Source organism: Salmo salar, chromosome 05, assembly GCF_965601325.2.
Source record: "Salmo salar chromosome 05, fSalSal1, whole genome shotgun sequence".
Lineage (NCBI taxonomy): Eukaryota > Metazoa > Chordata > Actinopteri > Salmoniformes > Salmonidae > Salmo > Salmo salar.
In genome coordinates this window covers 9,402,797-9,425,993 of record NC_138295.1, presented here as the reverse complement: position 1 = coordinate 9,425,993, position 23,197 = coordinate 9,402,797, and the positions used below count along the sequence as shown (strand labels likewise).

Sequence of the window (23,197 nt, the reverse complement as noted above, 5' to 3'; positions counted from 1 at the left end):
AGATCTTTTTTTCATTGATATTATATTTTTGTACTTGAATGTTGTATGCAATTCTTTATGATTTCTGTGTTCAAGATGTGCAAATCAAATTCCCTTTTGGGGCAGTTTAGTTTTAATTCATTTATCAATTCATCCATTCATCCATCCAGGTGACTGCCAACGACCCTGACCAGGACACCAATGGACAGGTGACCTACACCTTGGAAGCCGAACCCGATGACGTCGCTGATGTCTTCTCCATCGACAGTGAGAGCGGTTGGATAACTACTCTGAGAGAAACGGACTGTGAGATGACTCAGCACTACAGCTTCACAGTGGTGGCTACTGACCACGGGGGGGAGGTTAAGCTCTCGTCCTCAGTTCTAGTGGAGGTGACGGTGACTGACGAGAACGACAACCCTGCTCGGTTCACGGAGGACGTGTACCATGGGTCTGTCATGGAGAACGCTAGGCCTGGGGAGGTTATCATGAGCCTGACGACCGTTGATATGGATGTGACTAAAGAGAACAGGCAGATCACGTGTTACATCACAGGTGAGTCTTGTTGATTGATTCATTTGATTGATTGAATGATTGATCACACACTTTTTTTGAAGTAGTTGATTAGTCGTTTTCTCAGCCCTATCAGCATTATGAACAATATTTAAATAAGAAACAGATGGGCACAGTACTTCTCCAGAGCAATATATCTACTAAAATAATGGCTCATTATAACAGAGCAATATATCTACTATAATGGCTCATTATAACAGAGCAATATATCTTCTATAATTGTCACGTCCTGACCAGTAAAAGGGGTTGTTTGTTATTATAGTTTGGTCAGGGCGTGGCAGGGGGTGTTTGTTTAGGGTGTTTCGGGGTGTTTTGGTTTATGTTCTTGTTAGTGTATGTCTATGTTCGTTCTATTTGTTCTATTTCTATGCGTAGTTTATTGGGTTGACTTTCAATTGGAGGCAGCTGTTCCTCGTTGCCTCTAATTGAAGGTCCTATTTAATAGAGGTGTTTTTGTCATGGGTTTTGTGGGTAGTTGTTTCTCTGTATAGTCATTTTGTCCTTACGAGATAGTTTTTTCGTCGTTGTTTTGTTTAAGTGTTTTGTATCACGTTTCTTTATAAATAAAGAAGAAGATGAGCACTTACATTCCCGCTGCGTTTTGGTCCACTCCATACGACGAACATGACAATAATGGCTTATTATAACAGAGCAATAAATATATACTATAGTCATGGGTTATTATAACAGAGCAATATATCTTCTATACTGGCTTATTATAACAGAGCAATATATATACTATACTGGCTTATTATAACAGAGCAATATATATATACTATAGTCATGGGTTATTATAACAGAGCAATATATCTTCTATACTGGCTTATTATAACAGAGCAATATATCTTCTATACTGGCTTATTATAACAGAGCAATATATCTTCTATACTGGCTTATTATAACAGAGCAATATATCTTCTATACTGGCTTATTATAACAGAGCAATATATCTACTATACTGGCTTATTATAACAGAGCAATATATCTTCTATACTGGCTTATTATAACAGAGCAATATATCTTCTATACTGGCTTATTATAACAGAGCAATATATATTCTATACTGGCTTATTATAACAGAGCAATATATCTTCTATACTGGCTTATTATAACAGAGCAATATATCTACTATAATGGCTTATTATAACAGAGCAATATATCTACTATAATGGCTTATTATAACAGAGCAATATGTCTTCTATAATGGCTTATTATAACAGAGCAATATATATCTACTATAATAATGGCTCATTATAACAAAGCAACATATCTTCTATAATGGCTTATTATATTAGAGAAATATATCTACTGTAATGGTTCATTCTTAGTGTAAAAGTGACTACATTGACAGGAAGAAATGTGGTGGTGATGAACAAACTCATGTAGGCCTCCGGGTAGCATTGAAATTCATGTATTACATTCAAATGTTTTTCCTTAGACGGAGACCCATTGGGCCAGTTCTCCATTGCGCAAGAGGGAGAGGAATGGGGGCTGGTCCTCAAAGAGTTTCTTGACCGTGAAGCTAAAGATAAGTACTCCCTGAAGATAACAGCTACAGACGGGAGATTCGAGGCCCCTGCCACTGTAGAGGTCCATGTCCTAGACATCAACGATAACAGTCCTCTGTGTGTGCAGGTACGTCACTCAGCCATGACACGACAGTATATATTTAGATTCCAATAGATGATATACTACACGTCTTATGCAACATCTTAAACATGTTGTACCGACATAAGGACTTTATAACAGTTCGTACATACAGTTCCTTCAGAGAGTTTTCAGACCCTTCTACTTTTTCCAAATTATGTTACGTTACATCTTTATTCTAAAATGGATTAAAAAATATATATATATATTCAGCAATCTACACACAATACCCCATAATGATTAAGTGAAAAGTTTAGGGAAATTTTTGAAAATGTATAATAAATAAATAAATACCTTATTTACATAAGTATTCAAACCCTTTGGTATGAGACTCGAAATTGAGCTCAGGTGCATCCTGTTTCCATTGATCATCCTTGAAATGTTTCTTCAACTTGATTGGAGTCCAACTCTGGTAAATCCAATTGATTGACATGATTTGTAAAGGCACACAATTGTCTATAAAAGGTCCAACAGTTGACAGTGCATGTCAGAGCGAAAACCAAGCCATGAAATGGAAGGAATTGTCCGTAGAGCTCCGAGGCAGGATTGTGTCGAGGCACAGATCTGGGGAAGGGTACCAAAAATAATTATACAGCATTGAAGGTCCCTAAGAACACAGTGGCCTCCATCATTCTTAAATAGAAGAAGTTTGGAACCACCAAGACTCTTCCTAGAGCGGGCCGCCCGGCCAAATTGAGCAATCGGTGGAGAAGGGCCTTGGTCAGGGACGTGACCAAGAACCCGATGGTCACTCTGACAGAGCTCCAGAGTTCATCTGTGGAGATGGGAGAACCTTCCAGAAGGACAACCATCTCTGCAGCACTCCACCAATCAGGCTTTTATGGCCACTCCTCATTAAAAGGCACATGACAGCCCACTTGGAGTTTGCCAAAAGATTGAACTCTTTGGCCTGAATGCCAAGCTTCATGTCTGGAGGAAACCTGAGACCATCCCTACGGTGAAGCATGGTGGTGGCAGCATCATGCTGTGGGGTTATTTTTCAGCGGCAGGAACTGGGAGACTAGTCAGTATCGAGGCAAAGATGAACGGAGCAAAGTACAGAGAGATTCTTGATGAAAACCAAAGAATGGGAGAAACTCCCCAAATACAGGTGTGCCAAGCTTGTAGCGTCATACCCAAGAAGACTTGAGGCTGTAATCCCTGCCAAAGGTGCTTTAACAAAGTACTGAGTAAAGGGTCTGAATACTTATGTATGTGATATTGATATTTGTGATATTTCCATTATTATTATTTTTTAAATACATTTGCAAAAATGTCTAAAAACCTGTTTTTGCTTTGACATTATGGGGTATTGTGTGTTGATTGATGAGGGGAAAAATCAATGTAATCAATTTTAGAAAAAGGCTTTAACAAAACTAAATGCGGAAAAAGTCAAGGGGTCTGAATACTTTCCATAGGCACTCTACATAACACATCCATCAGCGGTAGTCTACCTAAGCATGAATTAAATGCCTGTGTCAACAACTGCAATTTGACCTAAGATGTTGCTAACTATCAATGTTTCAGTTGCTGTACACAGAGGTTGTCATGGAGAATTCCCCGTCACGCATGTTCATCGTGAAGGTTTCAGCGTCCGACCCAGACATCGGCACCAACGGACAAGTGTCCTACACCCTCCATGGCCCCAACGCAGACAAGTTCCATCTTGATCAAAAGACAGGTTAGAGACATCTTTTATTTGGGGTCTAAGCAAAAAGAGGCCCTAATTGAAATCTGTTTTTGTTTGAGTTGAGAGATAGCATCTCGTTTCTTACAAAATACTTAATCTGAGGTCTTCAAGAAGACAAGATGGTGTACCGTCAGACCAACACAAAGGTTTGGTGTTTTTTCTATATTTGGTGCTTTGGCTTCTCATCAACCATACTCCCTGTTTGTCATAGCACTAGCCTATCACCAATCTCTCTTCATTATTGTATGTCAAACAGAGCTCATAATCTTAAGAATGTGTGCTATCACATTACATATATGCTAGGAGACGCTTTGATATGGCCTTCAATCCAAAGTAATGTTATGACACTGGTAACACGGTGAATGACTACCAGAAATGTAAACATTTTGTGATTTATATGTACTTCTCACGGTTTCGTTCTTGATAGATTTCAGTAAATATTTTGTCAAATGTTTTTAAAGAATGTATAGGCCTACTGTCTGGTCCTTTTCCCCACCATTTTGATATACATCTCAGGGTTTTTAATTTTTTTTATTTCATCTTTATTTAACCAGATAGGCTAGTTGAGAACAAGTTCTCGTTTATAACTGCGACCTGGCCAAGATGAAGCAAAGCAGTTCGACACATACAACAACACAGAGTTACACATGGAATAAGCAAACATACAATCAATAATACAGTAGAAAAATCTATATACAGCATGTGCAAATTAGGTAGGATAAGAGAGGTAAGGCAATAAATAGGCCATGGTGGCAAGTGTTTTCCCCCACCATTTTGATATACATGTACATCTCAGGGTTTTTTCCCACCATTGTGATATAGAGTACCAATCAAAAGTTTGGATACACCTACTCATTCAAGGGTTTTTCTTTATTTTACTGTTTTCTACATTGTATAATAATAGTGAAGACATCAAAACTATGAAAAAACACATCATGTACACATCACATCATGCAGTAACCAAAAAAGTGTTAAACAAATCAAAATCTATTTTATATTTTAGATTCTTCAAAGTAGCCACCCTTTGCCTTGATGACAGCTTTGCACACTCTTGGCATTCTCTCATCCAACTTCACCTGGAATGCTTTTCTTGAAGGGGTTCCCACATATGCTGAGCCCTTGTTAACTGCTTTTCGTTCACTCTGAGGTCCGACTCATCCCAAACCATCTCAATTGGCGTGAGGTCAGGTGATTGTGGAGGCCAGGTCATCTGATGCAGCATACCATCACTCTCCTTCTTGGTAAAATATCCCTTACACAGCCTGGAGGTGTGTTGGGTCATTGTCCTGTTGAAAAACAAATGATAGTCCCACTAAGCACAAACCAGACGGGCTGGCGTATTGCTGCAGAATGCTGTGGTAGCCATGCTGGTTAAGTGTGCCTTGAATTCCAAATAAATCACTGACAGTGTCACCAGCAAAGCACCCCCACACCATCACACCTCCTCCTCCATGCTTCATGGTGGGATTCACACATGCGGAGATCATCCGTTCACCTACTCTGCGTCTCACACAGACAAGGCAGTTTGAACCAAAAATCTAACATTTGGACTCATCAGACTTAAGGACAGATTTCCCCCGGTCTAATGTCCATTGCTCGTGTTTCTTGGTAGTGGTTTCATTGCAGCAATTCGACCATGAAGGCCTGATTCACAGAGTCTCCTCTGAACAGTTGATGTTGACATATGTCTGTTACTGGAACTCTGTGAAGCATTTATTTGTGCTGCAATCAGAGGTGCAATTAACTCTAATGAACTTTGAAGAATCTTCAATAGAAAATATATTTTGATTTGTTTAACACTTTTTTGGTTACTACATGATTCCATATGTGTTATTTCATAGTTTTGATGTCTTCACTATTATTGTACAATGTAGAACATATTATAAATAAAGAAAAACCCTTGAGTATAAGTATGTGTGTCCTAACTTTTGATTGGTACTGTACATCTCAGTGATTTTTTACCATCACCAACAGTCAGTTTTCATCTATACTTAGACTAAATCTATCCATCTATATACTTACTGTATGTGAGACCCTCTGCTCCACTAGGAGATGGACATAGAAGGAATAAGTTATCTCTAATACATTTATCTAATTATCTGTTCTTCTTATCTGTGACAGGGGAGTTGTTCACCCTGGCCCAGTTGGACCGGGAGAAGGTGACGGAGTATGATCTGGTAGTTAAAGCCACGGACGGCGGAGGTCGCTCCTGCCAGGCAGACATCTTACTCATGATCCAGGACATGAATGACAACCCTCCCAAGTTCTCCAACAACCACTATGAAGTCACCGTGTTCGACAACACCACCGTCAGGACTCCCATCGCTGTCATCTACGCCAAAGACCCTGACACTGGTAAGTTATATTATTGATATAAAATGAAAAGAGTAAACATTCTGAGGGAGAGTCTGAAGGGGCTTTGCTGATCTAGTTATTATATTTCATATGCTAAAATCTATAGAATCAGAATGACTAGAATGGACATTTGCGTTCTGAGGTATGGTTTGAGGGTCTGTGTCTGATCTAGTAATTCTATTTCTATGGTAGAATCTAAATATCCCCTTCATGTAGCAGAGGCTCTACTCCTATATATGTCCCCAGGTCATAACATAGAGACTGTTCTCCTATTCCCAGGTCATAACATAGAGACTGTTCTCCTATTCCCAGGTCATAACATAGAGACTATTCTCCTGTTCCCAGGTCATAACATAGAGACTATTCTCCTATTCCCAGGTGATAACATAGAGACTGTTCTCCTATTCCCAGGTCATAACATAGAGACTGTTTCTCCTATTCCCAGGTGATAACATAGAGACTATTCTCCTATTCCCAGGTGATAACATAGAGACTGTTCTCCTATTCCCAGGTGATAACTGAGAGACTCTTCTCCTATTCCCAGGTGATAACAGAGAGACTATTCTCCTATTCCCCAGGTGATAACAGAGAGACTATTCTCCTATTCCCAGGTGATAACAGAGAGACTATTCTCCTATCCCCAGGTGATAACAGAGAGACTATTCTCCTATATACTTCCTGACTGCCACCCACCTCCACAAAATATTTAATGACCCTAAACCTCGCCCTCTCTGTGGATAAAACCAACGGGACTGCAGGTTATGAGTCAACAAGCGCATTACTAATTTATGCATATTTCATTTGGATGGTGCCAAATAAAGATCTAGGCATCTGGATTGACGAAAAGCTATCTTTCAAAAAACATGTTGACAAGTTGATTAAGAAACTAAGAATTCAAATAGTCTTATTCTATAAGAACAGGTCCTGTCTTTTGTTAAATAGCAGAAAACAAATCATTCAGTCAACATTTCTGATGGCTTTAGACTATGGCAATATGAATGTCTATATGAATGCAGCAGCCAATACACTGAAGTCATTGGATGTAGTTTACCACACAGTGCACTAGGATTGGTTATGGGTATCAGGCTCAGGACATGCATTCTGTATCAGAAACTGGCCCTCTCTGAAGTCTCGTAGAGCAATGCATTGCGCTCTTTTTTTGTCTAAAAAGCCCTCTTGCATAAACTTCCACCATACCTTACCTCATTGTTCACCTTCAGACGTTTAAGTTACCAGACCTGAAATCAGGGATGGGTGAACCTGGAGAACCCTTCCTACGAGAGAGAGAGAGAGAGAGAGAGAGAGAGAGAGAGAGAGAGAGAGAGAGAGAGAGAGAGAGAGAGAGAGAGAGAGAGAGAGAGAGAGAGAGAGAGAGAGAGAGAGAGAGAGAGAGAGAGAGAGAGAGAGAGAGAGAGAGAGAGAGAGAGAGAGAGAGAGAGAGAGAGAGAGAGAGGGAGAGAATATTACTGAGGAATTCCTGTAGGTGAACTCCTGTAGGTGCAGAAACTCATATCTATTCATGCATTATCCTGAGGCTGTTTATTCTGGCTGTTTGGTGTTTTTGTTATGACTGTTTATTAGTTGAGTTTTCTTCATAATTGCACCTTGCATATTGTTTTGATACAGCTTTGATAAGGCCATTAACTCCTAGCTGTATATTAAGTTACTACCTACGGTTGGGATTAGCATACTTTGGAAGAAACCTAAACTCGTGGTGCTAAACCAACCAGGCTGACTCCTATTCTCTCCTCTCCTTCTACAGGTATAAACTCTGAGGTGAAGTATTCTCTACTCGAGGACAACAGCGGCCACTTCTCATTAGAAGAGTTCTCTGGTATCCTGCGCCTGGAGAGGTCGCTGGCAGAAAACACTCGGTCGACCTTTGAACTCAAGGTCAAAGCCACCGACAGGGGAATTCCCCAACAACTGTACTCCATTGCCACAGTTACGGTGCATGTTGTTGACCTGAGCGACTACAAGCCGGTATTCTTAAGCCAGGAGTACTCCGCCCACATCCCAGAATGCACCCTGGTAGGGTCAGAGGTCATCAGCGTCTCTGCCCTCACTAGAGACGGGACCGAGACGGAATCCATCGTCTACTCCATCGTCTCCGGCAACGAGGAGGGAAGGTTCTACCTGCACCCGGCAACTGGTAAGGTTCTGTTCCGTCACTTCCAGGAGTTCCATGGGTTAGTAAGGTTCTGTGAGATTCCATAAGATTCCATAATGTTCCATAAAGTTTATTTGAGTTTATTTGGGCAAATGAATATATTTATGAAGCACAATCATTTTGAACCCCACTTATAAGGTTGATGGAAAGCTAAAGGGTACAGCAAATACCTGTTCACCTGGTTATGTTGCTGACTGCATTATAGTGCCAGTTTTGGCAGAGTTAGAAAGTCTGCTTTCTATTTGATACTCAGAAGTAAGACATCGGAGCAGTATTGCACAGTGAGGCAGAGAAATGATTGAAAGTACATTGTCACTGCTGGTGCACTTTTGATAGACTTTGTAAAGGTCCTGTTGATATACACTACCGGTCAAAAGTTTTATAACACCTAGTCATTCCAGGGGTTTTCTTTATTTTTACTATAGTGAAGACATCACAACTATGAAATAACACAAATGGAATCATGTAGTAACCAAAAAAAGTGTTAAACAAATCCAAATATATTTTATATTTTGAGATTCTTCAAACTAGCCATCCTTTGCCTTGATGTCAACCTTGCACACTCTTGGCATTCTCTCAACCAGCTTCATGAGGTAGTCACCTGGAATGCACACCGGTGTGCCTTCTTAACAGTTCATTTGTGGAATTTCTTTCCTTCTTAATGCGTTTGAGCCAATCAATTGTGTTGTGACAAGGTAGGGGGGTATACAGAAGATAGCCCTATTTGGTAAAAGACCAAGTCCATATTATGGCAAGAACAGCTCAATTAAGCAAAGAGAAACAACAGTCCATCGTTACTTTAAGACATGAAGGTCAGTCAATATGGAACATTTCAAGAACTTTGAATGTGTCTTCAAGTGCAGTCGCACAAACCATCAAGCACTATGATGAAACTGGCTCTCATGAGGACCGCCACAGGAAAGGAAGACCCAGAGTTACCTCTGCTGCAGAGGATAAGTTCATTAGAGTTACCAGCCTCAGAAATTGCAGCCCAAATAAATGCTTCACAGAGTTCAAGTAACAGACACATCAACATCAACTGTTCAGAGGAGACTGTGTGAATCAGGGCTTCATGGTAGAATTGCTTCAAAGAAACCACTACTAAAGCACACCAATAATAAGAAGACTTGCTTGGGCCAAGAAACACAAGCAATGGACATTAAACCTGGGGAAATCTGTCCTTTGGTCTGGAGTCCAAATTGTAGATTTTTGGTTTCAACCGCCGTGTCTTTGTGAGAAAATAGTAAAAATAAAGAAAAACCCTAGAATGAGTAGGTGTTTTAAAAAGTTTGACTGGTAGTGTAAGCTGTACAGCAATCAGCCACTCTGGATAAGTATAAATTAGTCAGTACTGTATTATACCACCTAGTCTTATATACTGTACCTCGTGACACCACCACAAACGCAGAGAGTTTCTTTTCTCCCTGATTTCTGTTGATGTCCCTTCATTACAAATCCTCCTTTCTTTGATATACTGTAGCAGGGCAGGAGTCTAATAGAGGTTGGTTGGACTGAGCCTAACCAATGTCTGTATCAGTTGTCAAACCATTCAATAGCCGGGCTTGTCAGCAACTTAATCCACTTGTGTGTAGTTCCATCCCAGGAGTAATCATCCCACCACACAGCTGTTTAGTTACCATTGTGTCAAAGTAAGGAAGTCGTTTTTTTTTGTTATGTATTATATGTTTTATCAACGGAGACAGACTTGGAAGCTTAATGTTATGTATTATAGGTTTTATCAATGGAGACAGACGTGGAAGCTTAATGTTATGTATTATATGTTTTATCAATGGAGACAGACTTGGAAGCTTAATGTTATGTATTATATGTTTTATCAATGGAGACAGAGGTGGAAGCTTAATGTTATGTATTATATGTTTTATCAATGGAGACAGACTTGGAAGTTTAATGTTATGTATTATATGTTTTATCAATGGAGACAGACGTGGAAGCTTAATGTTATGTATTATATGTTTTATCAATGGAGACAGACGTGGAAGCTTAATGTTATGTATTATATGTTTTATCAATGGAGACAGACTTGGAAGCTTAATGTTATGTATTATATGTTTTATCAATGGAGACAGAGGTGGAAGCTTAATGTTATGTATTATATGTTTTATCAATGGAGACAGACTTGGAAGTTTAATGTTATGTATTATATGTTTTATCAATGGAGACAGACGTGGAAGCTTAATGTTATGTATTATATGTTTTATCAATGGAGACAGACGTGGAAGCTTAATGTTATGTATTATATGTTTTATCAATGGAGACAGACGTGGAAGCTTAATGTTATGTATTATATGTTTTATCAACGGAGACAGACGTGGAAGCTTAATGTTATGTATTATATGTTTTATCAATGGAGACAGATGTGGAAGCTTAATGTTATGTATTATATGTTTTATCAATGGAGCAGAGCCCTGCAGTATAACGCAGTACATTGGGTTGTTTTCTTTAGCTAGTCTAACTTCAGTTATTTTTCTCTTTTCTCATTGGAACATCAGCGAAAATCAGGTGGCACTTCCAATTGCATATGTAACAGTGTAGGTTCCGTCCCTCTCTTCGCCCCAACCTGGGCTCGAACCAGGGACCCTTGCACACATCAACAACTGACACCCCACGAAGCATCGTTACCCATCGTGCCACAAAAGCCACGGCCCTTGCAACGCAAGGGGAAACCCTACTTCAAGTCTCAGCGCGAGTGACGTCACCGATTGAAACGCTATTAGCGCGCACCACCGCTAACTAACTAGCCATTTCACATCGGTTACAAAAATGTACTAGCTCAGTTCCAACATGAGTTCAGGGTTGAAATCAAACAATTCAGGAAGTAAACTGAAATTCCAATTCAATTATTCTCAATGACTTCTCAATAAACTGTAAAAGGGAAGCTATTTTTGGATATTAAATTCAAATCACTTGCTGAAATAACTGACTTTGATTCGAATTGACCCAAACCCTTGCAGATGGTCATGTCTAGATGGGTTCCAGCTTTTTATTTTGTATTTTTTTTATTTAACCAGGTAGGCTAGTTGAGAACAAGTTCTCAATTACAATTGCGACCTGGCCAAGATAAAACAAAGCAGTTCGACACAAACAACAACACAGAGTTACACATGGAATAAACAAAACATACAGTCAATAATACAGTAGAAAAATTCTATATACAGTGTGTGTAAATTTGTATTTTTTTATTTTACCTTTATTTAACTGGGCAAGTCAGTTAAGAACTCATTCTTATGACGGCCTAGGAACAGTGGGTTAACTGCCTTGTTCAGGGACAGAGCGACAGATTTGTACCTTGTCAGCTGGGGGAGGTAAGGCAATAAATAGGCCATTTTGTCAAATTGATGTCAAAGTCAATTTTTGTTGCATGTTAGTTAACCCTTAACCCTTTTCCTAACCTTAACTACCTCAACAAACAGACAAGGTGAGGGTCTAGAAGTCTTCATCTACCTCTACAAACAGAGAATTGTACCTGTGTGATATTATTGCACATGTTGAAACCTGGTGGGTATTTTAAAGGAATGCAGGTGGCGGTTATGACTGTTGATATGTTGTTATCTTGTCTTATGTTAATGAAGTGTGTAAACCAGACTGGCAGATGACCCAGGAATCCAGGAACGCTCTCTCTCCCCCATTTACAGGTGTCTGTTTCTGCAGCTGAGAGATAGAGAGATGGAGGAAGTGAGAGACAAAGAGAGGGGGATAAGAAGGAGAGGCGGGAGACAGAGAGAGAGAGAGAGAGAGAGAGAGGGGGGGTGAGAGAGAGAGAAATAGTGAGAGAGTGAGAGAGTGAGAGGGGGTGGGAGGGAGTATGAGAGAGAGAAAGAGTTAGAGAACAAGAGAGAGAGAGAGAGAGAGAGAGAGAGAGAGAGAGAGAGAGGAGGGGTAGGAGGGAGTTTGACAGAGATAACAATTATTCAATTATTAACGGCAGAAAATTCTCTGGTGTTTGTTTTCAAGTCTGTTTCATATCAGTAATTTTCATATCAGTCCTTATTTCTACATCCTGGTACTGTAGTTATCTTAGGCTGGAACAGATGTATATTTTACAGTCCTCATTTCTCTACATCCTGGTACTATTAGCAGGTAGAACCCAACACCTGTTTGACTACATGTTTGTTTTTGGGAAACAGAAGAAAGACAATCAGATAGCGCTGACAAAAACATATCAGAGTTTTGTTTTTAATAAAAGAGCACCGCAAGATGGAGCTGAACATGTTTTACTGTGGTCATCTTAGGAAAATGCTGTAGTTTTAATTTTTATGAAGGCTGAGAACATATACTCAAAACCCACATCTGTCAACCCAGGGCTGTGTTAGTGTGTAAAACACCAAATTAACACAGCTGTCAACCCAGGGCTGTGTTAGTGTGTAAAACACCAAATTAACACAGCTGTCAACCCAGGACTGTGTTAGTGTGTAAAATACCAAGTTAACACAGCTGTCAACCCAGGACTGTGTTAGTGTGTAAAATACCAAGTTAACACAGCTGTCAACCCAGGACTGTGTTAGTGTGTACAAGACCAAGTTAACACAGCTGTCAACCCAGGGCTGTGTTAGTGTGTAAAACACCAAGTTAACACAGCTGTCAACCCAGGAATGTGTTAGTGTGTACAAGACCAAGTTAACACAGCTGTCAACCCAGGACTGTGTTAGTGTGTACAAGACCAAGTTAACACAGCTGTCAACCCAGGACTGTGTTAGTGTGTACAAGACCAAGTTAACACAGCTGTCAACCCAGGACTGTGTTAGTGTGTACAAGACCAAGTTAACACAGCTGTCAACCCAGGGCTGTGTTAGTGTGTAAAACACCAAGTTAACACAGCTGTCAACCCAGGACTGTGTTAGTGTGTACAAGACCAAGTTAACACAGCTGTCAACCCAGGACTGTGTTAGTGTGTACAAGACCAAGTTAACACAGCTGTCAACCCAGGACTGTGTTAGTGTGTACAAGACCAAGTTAACACAGCTGTCAACCCAGGACTGTGTTAGTGTGTACAAGACCAAGTTAACACAGCTGTCAACCCAGGACTGTGTTAGTGTGTACAAGACCAAGTTAACACAGCTGTCAACCCAGGACTGTGTTAGTGTGTAAAAGACCAAGTTAACACAGCTGTCAACCCAGGACTGTGTTAGTGTGTAAAAGACCAAGTTAACACAGCTGTCAACCCAGGACTGTGTTAGTGTGTACAAGACCAAGTTAACACAGCTGTCAACCCAGGACTGTGTTAGTGTGTACAAGACCAAGTTAACACAGCTGTCAACCCAGGACTGTGTTAGTGTGTACAAGACCAAGTTAACACAGCTGTCAACCCAGGACTGTGTTAGTGTGTAAAAGACCAAGTTAACACAGCTGTCAACCCAGGACTGTGTTAGTGTGTACAAGACCAAGTTAACACAGCTGTCAACCCAGGACTGTGTTAGTGTGTAAAACACCAAGTTAACACAGCTGTCAACCCAAGACTGTGTTAGTGTGTAAAAGACCAAGTTAACACAGCTGTCAACCCAGGACTGTGTTAGTGTGTACAAGACCAAGTTAACACAGCTGTCAACCCAGGGCTGTGTTAGTGTAAAACACCAAGTTCACACAGCTGTCAACCCAGGACTGTGTTAGTGTAAAATACCAAGTTAACACAGCTGTCAACCCAGGACTGTGTTAGTGTAAAAGACCAAGTTAACACAGCTGTCAACCGAGGACTGTGTTAGTGTAAAATACCAAGTTAACACAGCTGTCAACCCAGGGCTGTGTTAGTGTGTAAAAGACCAAGTTAACACAGCTGTCAACCCAGGACTGTGTTAGTGTAAAATACCAAGTTAACACAGCTGTCAACCCAGGGCTGTGTTAGTGTGTAAAAGACCAAGTTAACACAGCTGTCAACCCAGGAATGTGTTAGTGTGTAAAACACCAAATTAACACAGCTGTCAACCCAGGGCTGTGTTAGTGTGTACAAGACCAAGTTAACACAGCTGTCAACCCAGGGCTGTGTTAGTGTGTAAAACACCAAATTAACACAGCTGTCAACCCAGGGCTGTGTTAGTGTGTACAAGACCAAGTTAACACAGCCGTCAGTGAAATGAATCCAGTTTGTGTTGTGTGTTTTTCAGGTGTTCTGGCTGTGAATGGCTCTTTAGACTTTGAGCTGTGTCGTGAATACTACCTGTCATTGGAGGGGACGAGAGGCAAGTCGACTCTGAGCGACATCACCATGGTGATTATCAACATCACAGATGTCAATGACAACACGCCCGTGTTCGGACAGGGAGACTACAGAGCTGACATCTCAGAGGACCTGTCGCCTGGCCATGTGGTGATGCAGGTAGCTGTCACTCTCAACTGTCAACTGTCACTTTAGAAACCAGTTATTGTAATACACCATTCAATGTGTTCAATGACAAGTCATTTCCCTGAGGGGACTAATCAAGTTGTTTTGCATTTGGCATTTGGACAGACACACATCTAAGTACTTAGAGAAAATGGCAGTTTGGTTGAGCTAATAATAATCAGACTGATATTCATCCAAGCAGCTCAGTTCAATGAGGCTTACTGTTTCCTCCTCTCTTTCTCCTCTCAACCCCCTCTTCTCTCCCCCCTTATCTCTTCCCTCTTGTCTCTTTCCTCTTCTCTCCCCCTTATCTCTTCTCTCCCCACTTATCTCTTCCCTCATCTCTTCTCTCTTATCTCTCTCCCGCTTCTCCTGCTTCTTCCCCTTTCCCCTCCTTCCCCCACTCCAAGGTGACAGCCATCGACCTGGATGGGCCATTGAACAACCTTGTCCAGTACTCCATCTCCAGTGGAGACCCTCAGGGGCAGTTCAGCATCGACCCTCGCAGTGGAGAGGTCATAGTCATGGCTACACTGGACAGAGAGGAGGTGAGGGGGGTTTAGTTTGGGCTTTTATATGGGGAAGGAAACACCTGGAATAAAGTTGAAAAACTGCTCAGAACAGGGTTCCCTGGAGATGCACTGTTGAAGCCCTTTGCTCTGCTAGGAGCTAAGAGAAGGAAGTAGGAGAACCCTGATATCCTGTATCTAACTGGTCTCTCTCCCTGTCCCAGATCACTCACTACGCTCTGACGGTCCAAGCAGCTGATGAGGGAGACCCTCCTCTGTCTACCGCGGTCCAAGTGACCTTGACCGTGTCCGATGTCAACGACAACCCACCTGTCTTCTCCCAGATTAAACACAACCTGGTCCTTCAGGTACCAGCACAGGCCACTTCCCCTTACACACACACACACGCACACACGCACGCACGCACGCACGCACGCACGCACGCACGCACGCACGCACGCACGCACGCACACACACACACACACACACACACACACACACACACACACACACACACACACACACACACACACACACACACACACACACTGTTTCCCTCTCTCCCTCTACATGACCAGCATCCTAACAGCTGGCTGTCCTCAGCTGCCTCTACACTCCATGAGTGGAATGATCGAGAGCTGAAGAACCAATCAGGCGTGTGCTGTGACTTTTGGCTAATTCATATTCAAGATCATTTACTGATGAATTACTTGAATAATGAATGTATCTAATTTATTTGATTTGGTTATCCTATCCAAATGAATCTAATAGGGGCACCATTAAGGGTTTTGACATAGACAGACCCTTGAATGAACTCTATCAGGAGTTAACATGAACTGTTATTCCATTCATTCTATATCAACAATAGTCTTAATCAGCAGTCAATTTACTATGTTTTCATTCTGAAACGTTGTCAAGTTCTGGAACCTCGTCAAGTTCTGGAACCTCATCAAGTTCTGGAACTTCAAGAACCCAATGAACTCAATGCCATAAATAATGAATTCAAGGTTTTATTCAGTAGACTAAATAATGAGGTCATTAGCAGATACAATACAGTTATTGAGACTCCACAGGTCAATATAAATTAACTTCCATACTCAACTCAGGCAAGTCCAATATTATGTTCTCAAGACCTTTGAGGATGAGATGGTCTCATCAATTGAAAGAGAAAATATGAGAGGGCTACATCATCCACATAGGCTTTCACAACCGTGAAACTATAGAGAGCTTCACCAACCAGGAATAGACAATGGGCTAGTCTATCAGTTATCTCAGGGCAGTGGATAGGAGTACTTCACGGTCGAAGGACTCTCTCCCTCCTGCTCTCTCTCTTTGTCTCTCTCTCTCATACTCCCTCCTACCCCCCTCTCGCTCTGTCTGTCTGTCTGTCTGTCTGTCTGTCTGTCTGTCTGTCTGTCTGTCTGTCTGTCTGTCTGTCTGTCTGTCTGTCTGTCTGTCTGTCTGTCTGTCTGTCTGTCTGTCTGTCTGTCTGTCTGTCTGTCTGTCTGTCTGTCTGTCTGTCTGTCTGTCTGTCTGGTCTGTCTGGTCTGTCTGGTCTGTCTGGTCTGTCTGGTCTGTCTGTCTGTCTGTCTGTCTCATGTTTCAAGTTATATCAACTTGTCATGAGTCTTTCAGTTTGATATATTGTTAGGAAAATGTGTTTAAATGTTCTTGCACTGCTTTCCTTTGTCACAAAGAGTAGAATTCCTGACTCTTCTCCCTTGAAATAGAAATCTGTTGTTTCTCAAAAGCTTGGCTGGTTGTTTCCCCAGTAACACATGCAGATCATAAGACAGTCTGCTGACTTGCCGAAGGCGTCTCCTGACTAAGGTTAAATATTTTCCCGGTGTTTTACAAATGTCCATCACGAGAATAAATCCCTTTTCTCCTGATGACCGGAAGTGTCATCATTAAAAAAAACATTATAAAACATTATAAAGCATATAAATATGTCTGGATTTGATTTGATTAGAGCTTTGATCAGCATGAAAATTCCAACCTGATGCTACCTAAGCCTGATTAGCCATATATTAACTACAGCCCAAGCCCCAAAAAGACCAAATACAATACATACTAGATGATATAGGCAACTGCACATTACGCACGACAGAAAAACATAAAAACCCATAGATGTGGCTAGCTGTATGCTATATTGGGTAAATAAATGAAGCTCCAGTAAGCAAATCTTTTTGAGTGTGAACTGTATTACTGTACTGTATTGTATAATGCTGTATTATATTACATCGTTTAAACCATGATAAAGCAGAAGAGAACATGTGATTCTGGTGCAGCACATGCGGATTATAAAGTTAAATATATAGGCTAGTGAATTGGATTTTAATATTGAAATATAATAGGGCCTATTTGTGTATAATTAGTAGGCTGACGCATATATACCTTTCATAATATTTCCTGTAACGTTATTAGCCTACCTCCTCTTTCTTTCTCTCTCTATTGTTGCTTCATTTCTTCCATCGCTTTCAACCGTTAAATGAAATACATTTTGTTGTCCTCATCTTCATCATTCTGATGACATTCTTGAACGATATAGGACTAGAATTAGACGCAGAAGTCTGTCCATTCCCATGACTTCTATTGGGCTGGTGTATTTAACATTCAGCAAGAAAGTGCTTGCCTACCTCTTCGAATAGTTTATTGGTATAAGAAATGCTACAAAAATAAATAAAAATAAATAAACGTCCAGCTTTTCCCGCACGGCTCCAAGAGCTAAGGGGCGTTTTTTTTGAAGAGGCCAGCGGAGCACAGGCGCTTATGTATCGCGCAAGAGACAGAGGCTATGAGTTTGGGGCTTATTATGCATAACCCTATATTAATTAGCTAAATATAAGGCTAATACTGCATTGAATTGATTCCCTGTAAAAGGTAGGCTAGGACATCTATATATGGTCTGTACTGTATATCAATCTAGAACAGGATTATCTTTTTGGGATGCAATTTGAATGGAGTTGATGGAGAGAGAAAGACAGAGAAAGACAGAGAGAGACAGAGAGAGACAGAGAGAGACAGAGAGAGAGACAGAGAGAGAGACTGCGAGAGAGACTGCGAGAGAGACTGAGAGAGAGACTGAGAGAGAGACTGACAGAGAGAGACTGAGAGAGAGAGACTGAGAGAGAGAGACTGACAGAGAGACTGACAGAGAGACTGACAGAGAGACTGAGAGAAAGACTGACAGAGAGACTGAGAGACAGAGAGACTGAGAGACAGAGAGACAGAGAGACTGAGAGACAGAGAAACTGAGAGAGAGACAGAGAGAGACAGAGAGAGACAGAGAGACAGAGAGAGACTGAGCGAGACAGAGAGAGAGAGAGAGAGAGACTGAGCGAGACTGAGCGAGACTGAGAGAGACTGAGCGAGACTGAGCGAGACTGAGAGAGACTGAGCGAGACTGAGCGAGACAGAGAGAGAGAGAGAGAGAGAGAGAGAGAGAGAGAGACTGAGAGAGAGAGACAGAGAGAGACAGAGAGAGACTGAGCGAGACTGAGCGAGACTGAGCGAGACAGAGAGAGAGTGCTCACTTGTGCACTGATTTAAAGGAACGATATTCGAGTGACAGGCTGTTTTAAAACTCTGCAGCTGGATAAAAAAATTATATAATCGTTACAATTAAAAAAACAAGGTGACCCCTGAAAGCCAGATTGAGATGGGTAAATTAGATGCACATTCAGTCTTTATATTACTGTAGCATAGACTATGCTGCAGCAAGTGTAGGCCTACCTGTCACAAGTTACCATGATGAGATAATTCATCTACATGCATTGTGAAGTGCTGCTCCATACCGAGATGGGCTGTCTGTCCCCACCCTGAGATGGGCTGTCTGTCCCCATCCTGAGATGGGCTGTCTGTCCCCACCCTGAGATGGGCGGGGAGTCCCCACCCTGAGATGGGCGGGCTGTCCCCACCCTGAGATGGGCGGGCTGTCCCCACCCTGAGATGGGCGGGCTGTCCCCACCCTGAGATGGGCGGGGAGTCCCCACCCTGAGATGAGCTGTCTGTCCCCACCCTAAGATGGGCGGTCTGTCCCCACCCTGAGATGGGCGGTCTGTCCCCACCCTGAGATGGGCTGTCTGTCCCCACCCTGAGATGGGCTGTCTGTCCCCACCCTGAGATGGGCGGGGAGTCCCCACCCTGAGATGGGCTGTCTGTCCCCACCCTGAGATGGGCTGTCTGTCCCCATCCTGAGATGGGCTGTCTGTCCCCATCCTGAGATGGGCTGTCTGTCCCCACCCTGAGATGGGCTGTCTGTCCCCACCCTGAGATGGGCTGTCTGTCCCCACCCTGAGATGGGCGGTCTGTCCCCACCCTGAGATGGGCTGTCTGTCCCCACCCTGAGATGGGCAGTCTGTCCCCAGCCTGAGATGGGCTGTCTGTCCCCACCCTGAGATGGGCGGTCTGTCCCCACCCTGAGATGGGCAGGTCTGTCCCCACCCTGAGATGGGCGGTCTGTCCCCACCCTGTGATGGGCTGTCTGTCCCCACCCTGAGATGGGCTGTCTGTCCCCACCCTGAGATGGGCGGTCTGTCCCCACGGGAGGGTGGTCTGTCCCCACGGGAGGGTGGTCTGTCCCCACCCTGAGATGGGCTGTCTGTCCCCACCCTGAGATGGGCTGTCTGTCCCCACCCTGAGATGGGCGGTCTGTCCCCATGGGCGGTCTGTCCCCAGCCCTGAGATGGGCTGTCTGTCCCCACCCTGAGATGGGCTGTCTGTCCCCACCCTGAGATGGGCTGTCTGTCCCCACCCTGAGATGGGCTGTCTGTCCCCACCCTGAGATGGGCTGTCTGTCCCCACCCTGAGATGGGCTGTCTGTCCCCACCCTGAGATGGGCTGTCTGTCTCCACCCTGAGCGTTGATTCATCATGCAGAGGCCGTAGAGAAGCCAGATTTAGACAGCCTATAATTTAACAGTTCCATTTCATGCTGTTTATATAAATCTTTTATCATAATTTACCGGTTTCTCACAGCTATTTATCACCGGGAAAAGGGAGTGGTTTTGGGCAGTAAATCCCGGTAAATCTTGGTATCTGGGTCCCCGCCATTCAAGCCTAGTCCTGACCTTCTAAGGGCTATTCAACCTTACTCTTGACCTTCTCAGGGCTATTCAACCTTAGTCCTGACCTTCTCAGGGCCATTCACCCCTACTGCTGACCTTCTAAGGGCTATTCAACCTTAGTCCTGACCTTCTAAGGGCTATTCAACCTTAGTCCTGACCTTCTCAGGGCTATTCAACCTTACTCCTGACCTTCTCAGGACCATTCAACCTTACTCCAGACCTTCTCAGGGCCATTCAACCCTACTCCTGACCTTCTCAGGGATATTCAACCCTACTCCTGACTTTCTCAGGACCATTCAACCTTACTCCTGACCTTCTCAGGGCCATTCAACCTGAAGCCTGACCTTCTCAGTACCATTCAACCATACTGCTGACCTTCTCAGGGCCATTCAACCTTACTCCTGACCTTCTCAGGACCATTCAACCTTACTCCTGACCTTCTCAGGGCCATTCAACCCTACTCCTGACCTTCTCAGGGATATTCAACCCTACTCCTGACCTTCTCAGGACCATTCAACCTTACTCCTGACCTTCTCAGGGCCATTCAACCTGAAGCCTGACCTTCTCAGTACCATTCAACCATACTGCTGACCTTCTCAGGGCCATTCAACCTTACTCCTGACCTTCTCAGGACCATTCAACCTTACTCCTGACCTTCTCAGGGCCATTCAACCCTACTCCTGACCTTCTCAGGGCCATTCAACCTGAAGCCTGACCTTCTCAGGACCATTCAACCCTACTCCTGACCTTCTCAGGGATATTCAAACTTACTCCTGACCTTCTCAGGGCCATTCAACCCTACTCCTGACCTTCTCAGGGCCATTCAACCCTACTCCTGAACTTCTCAGGGCCATTCAACCCTACTCCTGACCTTCTCAGGGCCATTCAACCCTACTCCTGAACTTCTCAGGGCCATTCAACCCTACTCCTGAACTTCTCAGGGCCATTCAGAGTCGTAAAAGGAGAAAGGGAGAGCAGTTTATTGGTCTTGTGATGGCTTGTAACCATAGCTACTGTAAGTAGGGCGCTGTCAATAACAGAACTGTAAATATTGGAATGTGGTACTTTAGGGGATGTCTGTTTCCCAGGCACCTCACCTCAAACTGTGTGTGTGTGTGTGTGTGTGTGTGTGTGTGTGTGTGTGTGGTGTGTGTGTGTGTGTGTGTGTGTGTGTGTGTGTGTGTGTGTGTGTGTGGTGTGTGTGTGTACACCCCTGTAGCTATCAGCCTGACTTATCCCAAATCGAATTAAAGGTCCAAGTCGGCTGACATTTTGTTTTTTACACACCATTTACCTCCACTCTTTGTGTCCATCCTCTTTCAGACCAGGGTTCAAATACTATTCAGCATAATTTCTAATATTTCATATGGGCTTGATTGAGTTTACCTGGTTTACTGGACTAAACTGGAAACCCCACCCATCTGGCACTTCAGACAGACTAGAGCAAAGTTCAATGTATTTAAGATTTTTAATAGTATTTGAACTTTTATTTGGTGAAAATTCACAACCAATCAAATGTATTTATAAAGCCCTTCTTACATCACCCGATGTCACAAAGTGCTGTACAGAAACCCAGTCTAAAACCCCAAACAGCAAGCAATGCAGATGTAGAAGCACGGTGGCTAGGAAAAACTTCCTTGAAAGGCCAGAACCTAGGAAGAAACCTAGAGAGGAACCAGGCTATGAGGGGTGGCCAGTCCTCTGTGCCGGGTGGAGATTATAACAGAACATGGCCAAGATGTTCAAATGTTCATAGATGACCAGCAGGGTCAAATAATAATAATCACAGTGGTTGTAGAGGGTGCAACAGGTCAGCACCTCAGGAGTAAATGTCAGTTGGCTTTTCATAGCCGATCATTCAGAGTATCTCTACCGCTCCTGCTGTCGCTAGAGAGTTGAAAACAGCAGGTCTGGGACAGGCAGCACGTCTGGTGAACAGGTCAGGGTTCCATAGCCGCAGGCAGAACAGTTGAAACTGGAGCAGCAGCACGACCAGGTGGACTGGGGACAGCAAGGAGTCATCAGGCCAGGTAGTCCTGAGGCATGGTCCTAGGGCTCAGTTCCTCTGAGAGAGAGAGAGAGAGAGAGAGAGAGAGAGAGAGAGAGAGAGAGAGAGAGAGAGAGAGAGAGAGAGAGAGAGAGAGAGAGAGAGAGAGAGAGAGAGATAATCAGAGAGAGCATACTTAAATTCACACAGGACACCGGATAAGACAGGAGAAATACTCCAGATATAACAGACTGATCCTAGCCCCCCGACACATAAACTACTGCACCATAAATACTGGAGGCTGAGACAGGAGAAATACTCCAGATATAACAGACTGATCCTAGCCCCCCGACACATAAACTACTATGTACTATTGTGTAAAAATGATGCTGAATATAATAAACTACATTCATCAATCTGACTCCATTATTATGTGACTAAACGCAACAGGCCCTGTGGATCTAGAGACTCTAGTCAAGGCCTTCCTTCCATCACCACTTAGTAGTGTGGCTATAATGAACATGGGTCTATCTTGTACCAATTATTAAGGGACTCGATTGTTCTTACTTTTTAACTCTGCATTGTTGATTAAAGGGCTCGTAACTAAGCATTTCACGGGCAAGTGTAAACCTGTTGTATTCGGCACATGTGACAGATAACATTTGAGTTGAGATACAAATAGCTAACCCTGGCGGCCAATGTTCTAGCATTAATGTATTGAGGCAAGTAGAAAAGGGATGTCAAGGTGGAACCCAGACATATGCAGTGTGTATAGTGTATAAAACAACTACCAATAGACCTGCTAAATTATGAGCCTATAGTCATTCAAAGACTTACTGTGTGAAACGAGGAATGCATTTACCCAATTAAACTAATAGGATTTAT

General features: G+C 42.8%; 1 protein-coding gene across 1 annotated transcript in view; it reads left to right on the top strand.

Annotated features, from left to right (window-relative positions):
- LOC106604189 (protocadherin Fat 2) overlaps positions 1-23,197 on the top strand; it is a 77,954-nt gene that overhangs the window by 38,723 nt on the left and 16,034 nt on the right. The window contains exons 13-20 of the mRNA XM_014198621.3: positions 150-534; positions 1,991-2,187; positions 3,727-3,880; positions 6,011-6,244; positions 8,007-8,396; positions 14,531-14,742; positions 15,159-15,296; positions 15,482-15,625. Coding sequence (XP_014054096.3) covers positions 150-534; positions 1,991-2,187; positions 3,727-3,880; positions 6,011-6,244; positions 8,007-8,396; positions 14,531-14,742; positions 15,159-15,296; positions 15,482-15,625 — 1,854 coding nt within the window. The remainder of the gene's footprint in view (positions 1-149; positions 535-1,990; positions 2,188-3,726; positions 3,881-6,010; positions 6,245-8,006; positions 8,397-14,530; positions 14,743-15,158; positions 15,297-15,481; positions 15,626-23,197) is intronic.